Source organism: Mastacembelus armatus, chromosome 9, assembly GCF_900324485.2.
Source record: "Mastacembelus armatus chromosome 9, fMasArm1.2, whole genome shotgun sequence".
In the NCBI taxonomy this organism is placed as follows: Eukaryota; Metazoa; Chordata; class Actinopteri; order Synbranchiformes; family Mastacembelidae; genus Mastacembelus; species Mastacembelus armatus.
Genome location: NC_046641.1, coordinates 21,682,078 through 21,699,621, shown reverse-complemented (window position 1 = coordinate 21,699,621; position 17,544 = coordinate 21,682,078). Strand labels below are relative to the sequence as shown.

Here is a 17,544-nt window from a genome sequence, read left to right as displayed (position 1 = left end):
TTTGATGTCCAGTAATTCATGAGGGAAATTTGGAGAAAAGTCATAAAGAATAAAAACACATTCATGTAACAGAAATATGGATTTGAACTGCCCTATATCCCACTATCTACAGTATATGTTAGTTACTGGGCACACAAGTTCATCTTTTAAATAAGCAACAAGCCTCTAAATGGACCAAATAATCCTTATGATGCATTCATGTATGGAACACAGCTTAGAAATATAGTACAAATGTTTACAATACTTTTAATGGTGTATTTTCTCACTAACCTATGAAGGTTTATTTGACTCCTTCTCTACCACAGTAACAGAGCTCGTCTTGAGCTCGTTTTTACAGTATCCCCCATTGCTCAGTTTCTCCATTCACTCAGAGCCAGTGAAGGGTAAGTAATGTCATTGTTCTCCAGTCTCTCTTTCACTAGGGTTGTTGCTGCTGGTCATTTTGTTGCCGCAGCACAGAAAGGACGTCATCACTTTCCGCAGTGGTTCCTGATTGAATTTTATTTTATTTACTGATTATCGTGATATAAAGTCGCTGCACCGCTGTCCGTGGTGCTGAATGTGATTTTCTGATTGGGAGCTAAAACTGATCTGGATGGTTTTAGATGCTCTTTACAGATATTGCAATGGAAAAAACATGAAATGCAATTTCCTCCTCTTTGTTAGTTTTGGATTCCTTGAAATGTTTTTTGGTTCCAGCTTTGGTGCAACCGTGGAAGTCTGTCTAAATAAGCTTATTTGGTTTGTTTTGTCTGCCTTTGCCACTTTCTCATTTGTAACTTGGCAGCTGCAGTGGCCCAACGGAGAATACATTCCGTCATAGCACTCATTTGTTTTGACATATTTCGCAAGCAAGACAGAGGGAGCGAAAAGAACAGCAAGAGAGAGACTGGCACTCCAGATCTTTCCAAATAACCAACAGTAGCTCCGAGGGGCGGTGTTCGACAGACGGATAGAGGAGAACTGGTGCGCACAGGTTCCACTTTTACGCCTCGGTTGTTCGTGTAGGTGTGAATGCAGAAGTTACTTCGTCTTCTTTGTAAATAGGACCATGTTGTATTTGGATTTTCTATAGAAAACACCATCTGTGTCTTTCAGTTTTAAACACCATCCAAAGTGAAGCATACACCAGCCGAGTGTGCGTGTGTGTGTGTGTGTGTGTGCAGTACAGAGAGGTTGTCTGTCATGGGAGCGCACGGATGGAGCTCAGCGCGTCTTGGGTTTGTCATTTGTGGATATTTTGCGTTTTTCTGCGGGGAGATTGTTCCTCAGGCTGAAGCGGGCTGCAGGGAGCGGGAGAGTCCAAACTGCTGCACCGGCCGGAATAACGAATGTTTTGAGTACACCAAGAGAAAAACAGTGTGCTACTGTGATGTCTACTGCCAGAAAACCAGAGACTGCTGCGAGGACTATCAGCGTGTGTGCCAAGTATCTGGTGAGTTGCTTCTTCTCTCTAAAGTCACTAAAATGCATCTCAGACATCTTGGTCATGGTGCTTATGAGGCTTGAAGGCTCAAACTCTGGGTGAAATAAACAATTTTCCAGCTGTGTCCTGTCCCTGTTGTTCATTGTTATCCAGTTAGAGCTGGCACTGAGGTGACACATAGTGAGACATATTACACATAGCTGCCTCTGTGCACCCATTATGGCTGCTTGTTTGTTTTAACCAGCCAGAGGTGACTAGGAGGGGTAACTGTGGTCTTGTATGTTTCAACAACAGCGTGTATGTGTGTGTTTTTAGGTTTATAAGGTTGACCCTTGACCTTCACATCAAAGCTTCACATTGCAAAACCTGACCAAAAAGTTGTTGGAAAGTGAACTGAGTAGTCCTCTGATATGCAACCCTCTGGCTGTTTTCCCCCTGCACTTTGAATCATGTCACTGAGGTTAACTGTTCACAGATTTGTTGAATGTGAGTTTGGGTAACCTCTTCCCTCATCCTCATGGCTGCTGCTATAAAAGGAAAAATGAGGGAATGGACACCATGGGAACAGACTGCCTAAGATGGTCAGGATTACAGTAGAGCTGTGTCTGAGATGTGACAGGCAGGACAGAGTCCGACCTGTAACCCGAGGCAGCTCTACAGCATGCTGAAACATCTCAAGCTGAAGATGAAGATTTATTTTCTGTATATACTGTAGATGCTCTCAGTCTGACTCTTGTCTTCAGTGCATCCTAACAAGCACCTGGTCACGGTCCTTTAAGTGAGCCCCCTCTTTAGAGAATTTTGTGAATGTGCTGTTTGAGTGCTGTATCTGTGCAGTGATGTGAGTAGGCTGCCTGCTTACTTAATAATACAGTGATGGAAGCAGTAATACACACTGTTAGACCTCACTGTGAAAATAGCTGAACCACCTGTTAATCACTGTTCAACTGCAGCATGCTGGACTACTTCAGTTTCACTACATTCAGAAGCATTTTTACAACTTAGGGATACTGTAATCAAGTCAGATGGTGCATGTTCAACTGTATATTAATTACATGTAACATCTTGGCAGTTAAATCTGATAAAGCATTCAGAAATATTAGTATAGCACTTTAAAAATGTGTAAATTCATCAAATACTGTGACGATTTAATATTTGAAATACTTCAAAATGTTGCTCTAAAAGTGCTTTTGGTGCAGTGAGGTTTTTTTCAGCACGAACAATGGGTTTAGTAACAAAATCCTTCTGCACATTAGAAGAAATACTTCAGAACCAAGCCTCAATTTATGTTTTTTAATCCACAAATCAGACAAAGAGGCAAGCAGGGACAGGATTTACCTTCCAGCAACCAGCTGAGGGGAATCCAGGCATCACTTGATCCATCCTGAGTGTGTCAAACTGTAACTTAATAGAATAAGCACAGGAAAGCACCTCAGGTCAGAGTTTGAGTCATCGCTGTACTGTTTAACAGCAGCTGGTCCCATAGAGGCTGCCATGTGCATGGGTTCACTGAAGTGTGAAGGCTTTCTAGCACAGCAGAGCACATGTGCTCTATGTAATGTGTCACAAAGCAGAATCATATGATGGTGTGATTGAGGCGTTACAGGTTGGCCTGAATACTTTACAAAACAACTGACATGTCTCTTGTATAGTCATGTGATGAGGCTTATGATAATTTTAAATTCTACATCTGAAAGAGAGAAAGATGTCAACCATGTCACTGACCTTTCAACCCTGTATGGATCGGTGAGCACTGCAACACCGTGGCTTCCTCCCTGTGCAACCTGAGCATCTTTACAGTAGAAACACAGAGTCTTTCAGCTTGGCTCCGTTCCATCAAAGCACCGTGATATTTTCTCACCCACATTACACTCAGGCTTTATCACAATCCTGATGATGTAGCTCTGTAACACATCAAGGAGTCTGCCTGTGTACTGTCTGTCACAGTCTGTAATTAACTTGTGTCAACACGTTGCACAGAGCTACGGGTGGGTGACACCAGAGGAGAGACAGAACGTGTGCCAGACTGTTTGCACCACTTGGACACACTTAAAACCTTTCAGAGTGTGATACTGTTCTCAAGTATTTGGCAGTAATGTCTGTTGTGTGTAAACAGCGTGTAGGATTGTTCCTGTGCACAGAAATAGAAACACGTCTGATTTCATTGCTCTGAGTTCTGAAGTATCAACTTAAAGTAGAGCACATGGTGTCCTTATAGTAAAGCAGCTAAACTGGTTGAGCCATGCAGTTCTGTGCCCACTTACTGGGCTGTTCTCGTTTATAAAATGTTCTGGGCATTTCTGGATGTGTCAGGTGTCGTGGAGTTTGACACGTTGCTGACTGGGTTAAACTTTGATGTCTCATTTTAAGCACGTATGGACAAATGAACTGGTGAAGATGCAGAGAAATCTGCACCTGTACTGGATACTTTTCTGAGTTGACTGTTTCCTTGACATTGTCACTGTGTTTCAGTCATTTTTGGGGAATTACATTAAAATGCAAAAAGGAGAAAGAGGAGAAAGAGGCTGTTTAAGAAGGTACAAAAAAACTGACACTTCATGACAAACCACATCCTAAGAAGCACTGAATGAAAGATACTGTATATATCTATGTAGTGTAGTGAGAAGTTGTCTCCTGTAGTCTTATTTCCATGACCACTTTACAGCAGCTCTCCAATTTCTCATTCCTCTTCACAGACCCTAGAGATCAAACTGGTCCAAAGGAGGATGGAAAGGGCAGCTCCTCTCCTCTCCTACGATGGAGTCTGGTAGTTCTCATAGAAGACATATTGTAGGGCTTTGCTCATCATTCAGCTGTCTCCTGTAGGCACTTCTGCTCCTCTTCATTTCCTCTAACGCACTGAATGTTGTCATGCCACAATGTTTGCTTCACTCCCTTTCTTTCTTCTTAGCATCCCACACGTTCTTTAACCGTAGCCTCTATGCGTAGTTAGTGTTTTTAAACAGGCCAGCTGTTGCAGTTTGCGTTCAAGTTTATCCTGATCCACGTACTGAAACTATCAGCAAGACATGATAACAATAATGGTTGCAATTTTGAAATAGATTAGAAGTAACTGTTTAATTGCTTTATGCCATTTATTGGTCTATTGGCTGATACAACAGCCCAAACTATCTTCAAATATCAGATGGATTGCCACAAAATTTTGCACAGAGATGTCTGGTCCTCAGAGGATGAGTCATACTGCGATTGGTGATCCCTTAACTTTTAACTTAAAAAAACCTGATTAGCATCAATACATCAGCATTCTTCCAGCATGCATTGTTACCTGGCTAACATTAGCATTTACCTTGGATCACAAAGGTGGAGACTTGTAGTCTTGTTATAAGCTGTAATGAGGTGTTGGTTCTTAGGACCTGCAGGTTTCACAGAAAATCTGTCTTCGCTGTGTTTGTAATGAATATTTAGTTGCGTTGTTTGGCTCCTGTTTTTAAGGTGTCTACAGGAAATATGTATGTGTGAACCTGTTATTAGAGCTGTGTCCTGTGTCCTTCACCCCTATTCACAGGCCTTTGGTTCTCCCTTGTGTTGCCAAACATTATAAAGCTTGTCTGATGGGATCGAGGCCTGGCTCTTTCTGTGGGAGGGGGGGGCAATTGTGGAGGTTTTGAGGGGCAATGGTCCTCCAGCAGCTAGACATCTGGGTCCCATCAGATAGTAGATGGAGGGGGAGGGAGAGTGAAACAGAGGACCAAAAAAAGGAGGCAGATGGGGAGAAAGAATAAGGCACAATGTGGGGCAAAGTAATAAAGGGACAAGAAGACAAAGCAAATTAGGGCAGAACGGTCTATTGGCTCTTTTGTTATAAAACCCTAAAATGAAAGCAGAATAAGGAAAGGAATGCTAATCTGAAAAGCAAGATAGTACACTATTATCTTACTGTAACATGTCTGAGTGGAGCTAGGCTGAAAAGTCGGTTAGATAAAAGTGCTGATGTTGGATACACATTCAGTGGTTTGGTTCAGTTGGTGGCATTTGTCTAAAGCTCTGCCAACTGCCAAAAAAAATACGCATACTGACTTCATCCAAATAAACTCCCATTAGTCTTTACAATTTGGTGACATTTTTAGCTGCATTTGTAAAGATTCAAACCATCATGTAAAGCCTCCTTTTTACAGGTATCGTCCTTTAAAGCCTCGAAAATGCTGTGACAAAGATGATTTGTATGAATGTGGTGTGATCTGTTTTAATTGTATATGTTCATGTGAAATCCTGTCACTTATAGTGAACAGACCTGAAATATGTGTTCAGTTTACCAGATTCTGTAGCTATAATATATTATTTTCTCACTTCTACGGGTCATGTAGTAAATACTGTTCAATTGAACCGTGGGTCAGACTGTCAGCAGGGTGACCATGTGAGAAGTGGGACTGTCACAGTGCTCTACCAGAAACTGAGCTGTGGACCACCACAGTCTGGTATTTACGTTCTGATCTCTTGCAACTGGGGGCCAAAAGGCCAAGGCCTCCCAACAGGCCCCTGGCATGTTTGTGTGTGTGATGGTATCAACCACAGGGGTATTAGCTCCATTTCCCCTGCAGTTTTATTGGAAACACTCTACAGTAAAGACTTTTCTTTTTTCCCACTATGAGAAAGCAAAACAGCAAAGCAAAAACTGCTCCTGTGAATGTCAGAGGATGTCGAAGAGGGAAGGGAAGGAAAGGCGAGGAGACTGGAGTGTGGATAGAAAGAGGAGGAGGAGGCAAGAGAGGGAAGTTGATATGGTTGGGCTGGCTGATTCTTTTCAAGAAACTTCATGTCACTCTGCACATGGAAATGCGTGTGTCTGTGTTTTAGGTAGATGACTGAGGGCGGAACAAGTCCAAGTGGGTGGGTTTATCTGACAGAAATTGTTATTGGTGTGTGTGTGTGTGTGAGTGTGTATGTGTGGTGAGCTGGGAAAGGCAAGTGTCAGGTGGGCAGCACTAATGTGCAGGAATGCAGAGATTCCACAGTGGCTTTGTGGATCGGCTGTGTCACTGAGACAGCCCCCCCCCACCACCTTCAAAACCCCAACAGAATCCATGGGAATGAACCGAGCAGGCGGCATCTTGAAAGCTTTCTCTCTCTCTTTTCCTCCCGTTCACAGAGACAAACTTATTCACTTGCAGTATTGTACTGTGGGGTGGGTGAGACAGATTAGATGGTGTGGGAGGATTAGATTCAGTTATGGTATATTTATCCTCTCTCGCACTATAATTTCACCAAGCACATCTGAGAGCTTCAAGCTGTGTGCACCTGCTCTCATTGTATTCAACTTTTTCCTGGAAAAAAAAAAATCAAAACCACCACCCCAATATCAGAATTTTTGAATCTGGTATGAATGTACCTGTTTACATTTATGAGCTTGTGTGTGAGTATTTAATTGCCTCTTTCCTTCTTTGTTTACCAAGCGTGTCCTTCCTCTCTAAGGCTGTTAAATGTCTGCCACTATTAAATCTCTCTGTTGGATGAGACTTGATTACTGCTGGAGACTCTTGACTTTGATCAGAGCAGCCATCTAACTAATACAGCTTCCCCTCGGCCTGATGGCTAATGCAGTCTACTAAACAGGACGCCTGATTGCTGCTGGTGTAGTGTTTATGTGGTATGTTGCATTTGTGTGTGTGTGTGTGTGTGTGTTTGCTGTAGACTAGAGGGAACACAGGGAGAACAGGATGCATAATTAGACCCTTATATGACCTGGGTTGCAGACTTCCTGAGTCTGGGGTTTGGCTGATCCATTTGCCACCCAACGGTCTAAATAAATCTTCTCTACAGAATATCTGACTGTATGTTGCTGCTCACTTTTTCAGCTGGAATTAAATTAATTAAAATATTTTTACATTCTGTCCTCATGCCTTTAAGACCTTCTCAATAGAAACTAATTTAACTTACCAAAATGTACTTAACCATCACAGAGAAGCCATGAAGGTAACTAGAGCAACCAGAACAAGCTTCTGGTTATCTTCCTTTGTATTTTTCATATATTTAGATTATGAATTGTTCCTTAGCTTCATGTTTGTTCACCAAAATTCTCTCTGCATCTTCCTGTTTTCCTAGCAGCCATTGATTGTGTGGTGGGATCATGGGGTCCCTGGTCATCATGCACATCTCCATGTGGAGTTGGCAGCAAAGAAAGGAGCCGCCAAGTATCTCTTCCCCCTAGAAACGGTGGCGTTCCCTGTCCTGACCTCAAACAACGTCGAGGATGCTTTGGAAACAACGTCATATGCAACACTGCGAAAGGTGAGAACGTGACCTTTTCTATGGGCGCACACTTATACATACATGCAGGATACTGGATTCTCTGAATCCTGTTACATATTCATTTGGTGCTTCGGCATTCTCTGGGGGCACCTCAAGGTAACAGCTTTACTGTAAGCAACACATCTGCAAACATCTGCCCTGAAGCCTTGTCTCTACCGGTGCTGTTTCAAATGCATCAGTTCTGGTGACAGTAAAATAGTAGTAGTGGTAGTAAAATGTTTCAGTGAGTCATTTTGACACATGGGATGTTACTTTCATTAATCTTTCTGCAATTTAAAAAGTGCTCTTCAGCAAAGAGCAGTAAACTTATTGTTGCTTTGTTTCATTCTCACATTTGTATCCCCATGCCTGACTTGCAGAGGTGGCAAAGATCCTGCCTGACTCTTTCAAGAGGAACTTCAAGGACCCTTGGAGACGACCACACATGCTGATGAAGGAGGAGAAGGCCAGGTAAGGCCTCTATTACCAGAGTGTAAACAAACACACAGGACTGCTGATCCAGCCAGCCCACTTTGTTTTCCTCTGTAGAGCTGTCGTGTGCAGCTGATACAAAGAGGGAATAATTATAGCTGACCCTGTGGAGTGTTGCGTGCTCTTGTGTCCAATACTCTGCTACGGTTTAGATTTTGTAAGATAAAATTTCTATCTATGAAATCTGTGTGAAATTCACCAGCTCAATATTCAAAAGCATGTCTGATTATATAAAAAAAAAAACAACTACTACCTATGGTTGACAAAACTCTTTATTTTCTTGCCAGCAATCATTTTATATAAGAAAACCTTCAGATGCTGAAAATTCATTTTGGCATGAAAGTCTTTGGGTTCAGCTGCAAACTACAGAGCAGCAGTTCAGCTTCTCTAAGAGTGCTGGCTTTTACCCCAGTTTGTGCTCCAAAAGATTATAGATTATACACACCAGAGTTGCCATAGCACACAGACCCCTGAAATTGCTTATGTCATTGAATATCAGCGTCATGGGCTGACCTTCACTGATAGCACAACCATAATCCATGTAATAGGTGAACCCCTCTTGCATATCCTTCATCTAAGCAGACTGCAGATGTTCTCAGACCTGGAAAAATCAGAGATCAGGGAATAAAATAGTGGCTGATTTCCTAACAACCCGCAGCCTTTTACACTGATTAAAACAGACATTTGATACCTTTGTTTTGACTTTGTGAAACATCACTGGATTGGAAGCACATTACTAATGAATGTGAGCCATTCATGGACAAAACAGAGTTAGGATGATTTCATACAGACATCCTGATAGATCACTTATCCTAGAATGTAAACTGACCCAGGAAACAAGGGGCTAAAATGTGATAGAACAAGTCAGTTGTTTTTAGCAAAACTGTCTGAATGAGTAATATTTGACATAGAAGTGGGAGGCTGTTATGCAGTTCTTATTTTGATCCAATTCATCACTGTACATTCTCAAGCCTCACTACCACAAATATACTGTACATTCATTCACTTCAGCATGACATGTCACACTATAACCTATACACAAACACAAACACTATCATCAATGCAGATCACACCAGTCGCCCTGCAAGCTGCATATACAGCCTAGCATTAACCTTAAAAGTGCCTATGCCTGGTTGTCTTGGCCAGTAGCACAGTGGCACAATCAGTGAAATCCTAAAATGCTTATTGCTTATTGCTGCTTTTTGCCATTTGCCGCAAAGCGTTTAAAATGCAAGCATGAACAGTCCAAATCAGACCTGGATAATGATATTGCATAACCTTTAGAATAGATAACATGCAGGGTTACATGCGGACAATGTCTTCAAAGATAATTCTGACAAAAAAACAGAACCTTCATGTTGTCTTTGACAAACCACCCACTGGGGATGGTGTTTTGAAACAGCTGACTGACTCATAGACAAAATAAATAGTACATGATTTAAAAGTGCCTGCCAGAAAACACAGCGATCAAGGAAAAATAAGAGTTTCCAGTTGTTTTCAGTGCACAGGCTGAGCTGTGTTAATATTAGGAGAGTGCAGGTGATGGTGAAAGAGCTGGATCACCTTCAAATGGGGCATGTTTTGTCTTTATCTGTCTGAGTGATTGAAGATGCCAAAGCTCAGTTGAAAGAACAAAATATTACATGATGAGCTCTTGGCTACAAAGCTGTGAGAGCAGCATCTTTTTAAGTTCTCACAATATCACAATTATATTTAGACTCTATACTGAGAATGAAATGCATGTAAATAACATTGATTCTATAATTTCTGATATTTTCTCCCCCTGTCTTCTCTCCTCATGTCTTGTGCTTGCAGTTACTGTGTGAACCTGCGTGTCAAACAGGCCAGTGCAGCTTGTAAACTCAAACTGTGGAGTGCTCAGCTGGTGCGAGAGAGGCTGGTCTGTGCAGAGTGTCAGAGTGATGCCATGTCAAAGTCAGACCGGTGTGGAGGTGACGGTCTAGAGAGCATCGGGTAAACCATCAAAACATAAGCAAGCTGTCCATCCATTACACTGCTGAGAGTTTGGACTTCAGTGGTGGCCTGTGTGGCATGTAATGAAAATGTAATATATGTATAATTTCCCTACATTGTGCTAATTGAATGGTCCTCTTATTCCTAGAACCTTCTGGGCAGCAGCTTCAGTCCCAGGCTGTCACGGCACCTGGGTGCGAGAGTCGTCTTCTGAGGGTTGCAGATGTCCCCCCTACTCTGTGCTCTTTGTGTGAGCCGACATGCAAACCCTTACATCTGTATGCAGGGACAAGCTTTCCCTCCTGATAGCTGTGGAGAGCCCTGCCAGCCAAGACAGACCCTTCCGATCCAGATACTGGAGGGCTAACTCAAGGAGAACAGCAGCATCCTGCCACTTTTTCCTTTCACCTCATACTTTGTACTGTATACACTATTACTAAGCACACAGAAAGTTGCATTTAACTTCACTTTTTTCAGCCATGTTATGTACTCTTTCTCCTCCAAATCATCTATATGCCTTTTTACCTCTAAATCTTTACTATCTACCTCCATCAATGCAAGTGCATTTGTTAATGCATCCTTTATAAATATATAAATATATTGTTTTACTTTATACATTTTCTACTTTTTGTTTATGTGTTATATATGTGTGTCGACATAGATACACATATTTGTATTCAGCAGTTAAACACCAAACAGCAATAGGCTAATCCTCAATCCAAAGAGTCTTAAATCACCTACTGGTTGGTAATCCTAAAAATGGACTCATCCAAGTTGCTAGAATCGTTCAGTTAGTATATCTTTGTTTTGCAATTTTGGTCCTGTCAATATTTCAATTCCACTAAACACTTATACCGACAAGTCAAGATGAATATCAGGTGTTGATTCTCAGGTGCTCAGGTGTTTTTTAGTAGATTAAAGTGACTCAAAGCTGAAATCAGTCCCATCTGTTTCGACCTAATATTAGTGGAGAGGGAAAAGAGCCATTTAGGTTTCATCATGGTTCTTGCTGTCCAGGGCAGGAATTGCTTCATAGCTATGTTTTCTCCCACTCCCTGCCCTGCTGAGAAATTACTTTCACAGGGGAGTTCATTCCAGTTTATTTCAACAAGGAATCATCTATTATAACTATCACACACAGTGACGTTACTCCCTTTTTAGTAATTAACAGAATATCCTCCTTTTACTCCCTAGAGCTCCTTGATCTGAACTTCTTTTTCTTCTCTGCTCTCTTTGTCTCTACTGATATTGTATTTCTTGACTTAAAGACATGAGTCAGTCAGTTGGCTCAGTATGCCTTCCAGTAGACGTGTAGTACCAGTAAAGGGCTTTTCTCTTTGAAAAGCTGTGACTTTCTCTTTTCTCTTATGTCTGTGTTTGTGTGTTTATTTATTATAAAACAGCTGATGATTTTATTAGAGCACCACAGCATACTCTGTACACTGTCCATTAGTGAAAATAAACAGTTATACTGCCATTTCCAACCCTCTTGTCACATTTTTTTTGATGTGGGTAGTCATTGCACCAATGTATTTTGATTAGGCATAGATGACAGTTTCTGTACACATACCACCATTCACATTTCTGGCTTCTCCCCTCTGCAATTACTGCTATGAGCCCAGGACTGTGAAGCGAATCCCTCAGTGTTCATGCAACAACTCATAATCAAAAACAGAACTTATGTTACTTAATGCAAAGATTGTTGGATTCTTGACATTTTTACTTGAGGTGCAAATGGGATGACGGAAAGCAAAATGACAGCTAATGTGTATAATTTTGCACTTGAGCTACATTCTTCTGTAATGTGGGGTTTGTTTTCATGATGTAACTGCCAGATACAAGGTGTGGACAAACTAAACATGAGGCCTGAGACACTGGGCAACTTACATCATGTCTAAGTTCATCTTTCACTGGTATTTGGTTTAGTGATCTGGACAAAGAATACCTGAGGGCCTAATTTTAAAACGAGGTTGCGTTCCCATTTGTGTGACTTATATACTAATTAATGTTATAACTCTATGTTTATAAAGCTATTGTGTGTTGTCATCACTGACATTTTGTCGCACATTTACCAATCTAACAAATCAACACTTCCACTTTGAGAGAGATTCATACTCCTGGCTACTTTAATGTGTTTCATAGAACTTCACCTCCTCCATTAATCTCTCCTATGCATCCCGGTTTCTCTGCCCTCTTCCCTCCCTCCTGTCTCCCCAACTCCCTCTGTCAGCACAACTCTTTATTTTCTCTTACTACAACAGTGGCAATAGAGTGCTGTCAGCCTGACAGTCCATCCCTGCTGAAGCAGGCTTTACCCCCTGGCTGCCCTGCTCCTGCTGCTAACCCGCTTTCCAAAGGGCAGGAAGGCCAGTCTCTGGCCCAGTGCCTGATGGGGTCCGACAGCAGTGTGTTCTGGGATTACGCCCGCTGAAAAGGGGGGCATTCCAGCACCAGCAGCCTTTGTCACAGGACAACCACTGTTTGTTTTTGACAAGACAGCTGTTCAAAGCTCTCGCGACCCCCATGGACTGCATGAAGAAAATGAAACCAGAGGTGACTTCCGTTTATTAGTGGTGTCTGTGGATGTGCAGTGCTACCTCAACCTGAGGTTCCCCTCTTCAGCATATTTATCTGCAGTCAAAGTTTGACCATCACATCACACTGTTTGCACATCTCTTTTTGAAAGGTTGTTTTGATGCTTCTGAGAGATTCAACTAAGCCATGCTCTGATAAGACCAAATCAATAAAACATACAACACATAAAAGAACCTTTTAGTCCAGACATGCAGGGACCCAGGGGTGTGAGTGACTGGTACCTCCACTTGCTGCTATGCATTACCCCAGTGTTGTGCATTATATGTGTTTTTAGGGAAGAGTGTACTGTAATTAGCAAGCCATCTTAATAAGGGCTTCTTGCCTCTGAAGGAGCAGCTGGGCCAACACAGAGGAATGATAATGAATAGACACCTTGACATGAGGAGCTGAGCCACATACAGCAACACAGCTGGTGCCTGACTGCGCCAGTATAGTAAACAGTATCATATCCTATTGTGACCATACTGAAAGAAATGTATCATTTATGTCTTTGTTTTCTGCATTATTCATCATTGTGAGACAGAATCGTTCAGACTTTTCCATTCCAGTTAAATATCATGCCTATAATAAAAACTGTATACATTATTTTAAATAAATGTTGCTGTATTTCCATGCTTTAAAAAACTAACCAGTGTGGTCCTGTAGTGATGTATATGAACTAAGGAGTCATGAAGAGTGGTGCCATTACAGAAGATCAGAACTGTGGTGTCACCTAGTGGTGCGTTTGGCTTCCTGCTCCACTTTTAAGACAGTAGCATTGCTTGTAAATGTTTTATTAGGTATGTAGTTTTGATTAAAATACATAAATAGCACAAAAATGAAACACTTTGACCATCTAGCCTAATTTATTTTCATGTTAAGGATAATGTTAGAATAAACTTGTTTTAATTACTAAATCTTGCATGTGGCTCAACTATTATTTTGTATCCCAAATAAGATTTATACTAATTGAAAAAGTTCTTTGTGTATGTAGTTTTTATTTTCACGTGTAACTAGTTCACATTATTTATCCTGTGCAATAACTCATACCAACACATTCTGCAGCATTCAAGACAATCAATATAAACAATTCATATAAAGCTGGGGAAAGCACTGAGAGATGAAGGTATTTCAAATATAAAAATCTAATTGATACTGAAGAATTTAAAAATGTGAAATATCTCATGTCGAAATGTACTAGTGATGACAGGACCATAGTACAGAAACAAAAGACTATTGTTATACATACGTATAAGGCAAAAGTGACTTGAGCTAGACTGTTTTTATATATGTGGAGAGAGATCCAAAAACATATGAAACACACGTAACATTCCAGTTTAAGACACATGTTGTTTATCTTTATAACCCATTTATCTATTTTGACTGAATGTCACACGACCCAGAAACCAACTGCTGACAGAGAAACAGATCAATTTTCTTGAACCATCTAAACCAATGCAAACACCAATGCACTATAGTCATATGTGTACAATGGAGGTTGATGGAGAAAACAAATTGATTTTACCTGAACAAAGATACTGAATGCACTCACAGAATAGAGGCTTTCTTTCAAACCACTGAAGTAAATGAATCACACTTTAAATGAGATGCCATGAACAGGCAATGCGCAAATGTGGATAGGACACAATTCAGCATGTCATCATGTGTATAAAAGCCAGTGCTGGGAGGAACTAAGCCAATTTGGATTTATGGATCAATCTGAAACAGGAATGAGTGGAAAGTTACTTTTCAGTTGACATGTGAATACTTCAGCTCATTAAAAAAAAAAGAAAAAAAGAAACATTATTTGACAAAGAACAGGATGGAAGCTGAGTGACAGAACGTCGTCATGTCTTTGTCTCTGTAAGGTGAGTCCAGGTGTTTTATTTGAGGTTTTTAATCTGTTGGTTTGTGTTGTGGATCTTCACGTCCATCTTGTCCACTTTGTTCAGCAGAGAATTAATGGAGTCATCCTGGTCCTCAATCTCAGACTGGAGACCAAGCCCAAGGTTCTTGAGTCTTTTCAAGCCATCTGACATCTCATCTATGTAATCCCCAAAGAACATCTGACATTAGTTAAATTGGTAGACAATTCCTGAAGAGATACAATTAGGTTTTTCTTTCTTTAAAAAGATTCTAGAGCTCACTCATAATATACTGTACTACACTGGTAGCTTACAGCTATACCTTTCAAGATATATATTTATTTCAGTGTATGAGTTCTCATTAAAATATCAGTAAAAGTGGGAATGCCACCCCTTGTGCCTTTCTTATCACTGCGTTCTATAAATTTTAATAAAAAGAGAAATATGTAAAACGAAATGTTTTTACCTAAATTATTGTCGAGGGTCTGGTGAGCCTCCCTAAGATGCCTGTTCTGAGGGTATCCATTCTGTAGAGATGAACTGTCATTTGCAGATGCAGCAGCTCCAAATGCTGCAACACAGAATTTGAAAATATTGGCGGACACTTTGTGGTCTGGTGTCATGCTGAAGTTCTTGTGCAAAGGTCTTACCTCCTGTATCCAACTTTCTTAGATTAGGGTGACTGGCTTGATACTTATCTTCATATTCCCTGCTGCTGGACAGGGCATTCTGTAATCTGAAAAACAAACAAGTCAAAAAAACAATGTTTAACCATTTAGTAAAGGACAATCAATGACAAGTAGCTGGAAGTGCAGAAAAGACAAAAGATACAATACTACTGTTTATCTAAACCAGTTTTATCTGATATGGCTTTGATCCATGCTGACGGACTGGACCTTACCTCTCGTTGGTCTGGTAGGTCTTTGGCTGCTCAGGTGGTGGCTTTGTCTCTGGCTTGCCCTTGAAGTAATTGACAAGGCCTCCCCACACACTCTTTATACTTGTAATGTGCTTCTGGCTGGTCTTCAGGTCCTGTTCCATGTTGTCCAACATCTTGTCTGTTCTCTTAAGCACCTCACCCTGACGCACCAGCTCCTGTGGAGAAAGAATGAGAGAAGAACAAGAGAAAGCATAAGATCATTTTGTGGTCATATTCTCAGAGACAGAATAATTGTGTGTGTGTGTGTGTGTGTGTGTGCCAGGGTAAAGCTGAGAGGTCTGACATACTTCTGCAGTTTCCACACCCATCTTCTCCGATTCATAGATTAGACCGACGGAGCGATAACTGCTGTCCACAGCAGACTGAGCCGTACGCATCACTTCCTGCTGGAGGTAGTGCTGCCTCCTCTCTGCTTCGCTCATCCCACTGTCACTGGGGTAGTCCTCAACACCCCTGCTCTTGGGCTTAAACTCTTCCTCATCGTCGTCATCTGCAAACGGGTTGTGAGATTTAGGGTAGGCCATCTGTGGAGCAGACACAAACAACAATCTTAAGGTCTACTAGCCTTTCCAGACTTTTCCAATTGTATTTCCCAAGCTCCATCTTTGAGAAGAGGTCAGAATCATTTTTCACACTCAGCAGTTTTGTTTCTGTGAACAGCTGGATGGAATTTTGACATTTGTTTGAAATGGGAGCAAAACTAAACTATTAGTTGGCCGAGAAAAGATTAAATAAATGTCTCTCAAATGCCAGAAACTAACAACAATGCAAATGAACGCGTTTGGAGTTAGACTGACTGGTCAAAGCAGTCGGGCAGCTATTACATCTTTACCACTTTACCATTTACCAGCTTTATCTGTTAACTAGTCAGTTCATAATTTCAGAACACTAAACCAAACACTTCACTCTAATCATCTACGCTGGACTGTATCCATGAGAAATAAATGCTAACGTTACGAAAAGCTGTTTTTAGCGTTAGAAATAGCAAATGGGTGTTGGTTAGCTAGCGTTAGCTCGTCAAGCAGCAGCTAATAAACGCGAACTGCCAGCTTCCTAAAGAAGCAACTACAAACCAAGAGCAGGCGCTTTATCCACGCAGAACAGATGATATCCCAAACAAAACTGTAAGGATCAGAGACACCGTCAACAAAACAGACAAACCTTTGACCGTCGGCGCTGAAGGCGTTGTTGATACTCAGGTGACTACGAGCGACTTCCGATCACTTTCGATGACGCAATGACGTACGGTTCGTACGCCTGGTCCTGCGCAAAGAAAACGCATAAGGGGACGCTGAAGGCACTCGGTAAAAAATATGATGCTTTTCCCTGATTAACTTAACGAAAATATCCAATAACCATAATATTACTTTTCCGTGTTTTACCTCAGACCACCATCTCATTGGGCTGGACAGGATGAAAATGTGTAATTTAACTTTAAAAAAACTTGATTACTAAGGTGACAAAAGTCTTTTAAGATCATGCATGTTATTATCAATCATATTTAAAAAAAGACATTGATGATGTTCTATGAGCACAAGACTGTAAAGAAAATCAATTAGACTGCTATGTTTTTTATATGTAGGTTATTCATTTTACTAATGTCTCTGTAGGCTAAGTCAATGAAGTCCATTTCTTGATGTTTGCTTCAAAGTTCAAATAAATGACTATTAAATTATCTAGAATATAAAATACAATTGCTTGAGTTGACCGATGGTTTGGATGGTCGTGTATAACTGTTTGCAATAAGGCATGGCAACGAGATAGTGGGTTGTATTACTTTTTCTTATGGTTAAATTACTACATGATAAAGCGCCTCACAAACACTTTAACATGAATTAAAAATAAAATGTTGACTTTAGCCAGCAGGGGTGGAGGCATGTGCATTGATAATTTTAGTAAATATGAGTTTGTACAGTCCCCGCCTCTGTGGCCCTTAAGCTTGCAGTTCACCTGGGCCTACTGGCTCTCAGTCATGTCCTGTTTTGTCTGGTCCATGGCAGATGCAAGTACTCATACTTAAGCACTGC

The 17,544-nt window shown here is 41.1% G+C and overlaps 2 protein-coding genes across 4 annotated transcripts; one reads left to right on the top strand and one right to left on the bottom strand.

Moving 5' to 3' along the window:
• Nucleotides 1–789: 789 nt before the first annotated feature.
• Nucleotides 790–11,575, top strand: LOC113138952 (somatomedin-B and thrombospondin type-1 domain-containing protein). Of its 2 annotated transcripts, none has more exons than XM_026321845.1 (5): nucleotides 790–1,435; nucleotides 7,487–7,672; nucleotides 8,053–8,143; nucleotides 9,980–10,138; nucleotides 10,287–11,575. In XM_026321845.1, the coding sequence occupies exons 1-5, from the start codon at nucleotides 1,186–1,188 to the stop codon at nucleotides 10,390–10,392; spliced, it is 792 nt and encodes a 263-aa protein (XP_026177630.1). In that variant the 5' UTR covers nucleotides 790–1,185; the 3' UTR covers nucleotides 10,393–11,575. The 2 variants fall into 2 exon arrangements, with proteins under 2 accessions (XP_026177630.1, XP_026177631.1); XM_026321846.1 differs by having other exon boundaries at nucleotides 794–1,435; nucleotides 7,490–7,672.
• Nucleotides 11,576–14,294: 2,719 nt separating this feature from the next.
• On the bottom strand, nucleotides 14,295–16,782 carry snap29 (synaptosome associated protein 29). Of its 2 annotated transcripts, none has more exons than XM_026320675.1 (6): nucleotides 16,679–16,782; nucleotides 15,805–16,041; nucleotides 15,479–15,672; nucleotides 15,228–15,313; nucleotides 15,044–15,148; nucleotides 14,295–14,756 (listed from the first exon to the last, which is right to left on the bottom strand). In XM_026320675.1, exons 2-6 carry the CDS (start codon nucleotides 16,039–16,041, stop codon nucleotides 14,596–14,598), a joined length of 783 nt encoding a protein of 260 aa, XP_026176460.1. In that variant the 5' UTR covers nucleotides 16,679–16,782; the 3' UTR covers nucleotides 14,295–14,595. The 2 variants fall into 2 exon arrangements, with proteins under 2 accessions (XP_026176460.1, XP_026176462.1); XM_026320677.1 differs by lacking the exon at nucleotides 16,679–16,782 and adding an exon at nucleotides 16,591–16,676.
• Between the last annotated feature and the right edge of the window lie 762 nt (nucleotides 16,783–17,544).

Coding starts and splice junctions, on each gene's coding strand:
- LOC113138952 (XM_026321845.1), top strand. CDS start 1,186: ATGGGAGCGCACGGATGGAGCTCAGCGCGTCTTGGGTTTGTCATTTGT. Junction 1,436..7,486: donor GCGTGTGTGCCAAGTATCTG/GTGAGTTGCTTC, acceptor CTGTTTTCCTAG/CAGCCATTGATTGTGTGGTG. Junction 7,673..8,052: donor CATATGCAACACTGCGAAAG/GTGAGAACGTGA, acceptor CCTGACTTGCAG/AGGTGGCAAAGATCCTGCCT.
- snap29 (XM_026320675.1), bottom strand. CDS start 16,041: ATGGCCTACCCTAAATCTCACAACCCGTTTGCAGATGACGACGATGAG. Junction 15,149..15,227: donor AAGAAAGTTGGATACAGGAG/GTAAGACCTTTG, acceptor TCTGTGTTGCAG/CATTTGGAGCTGCTGCATCT. Junction 14,757..15,043: donor GACCCTCGACAATAATTTAG/GTAAAAACATTT, acceptor GGGATTACATAG/ATGAGATGTCAGATGGCTTG.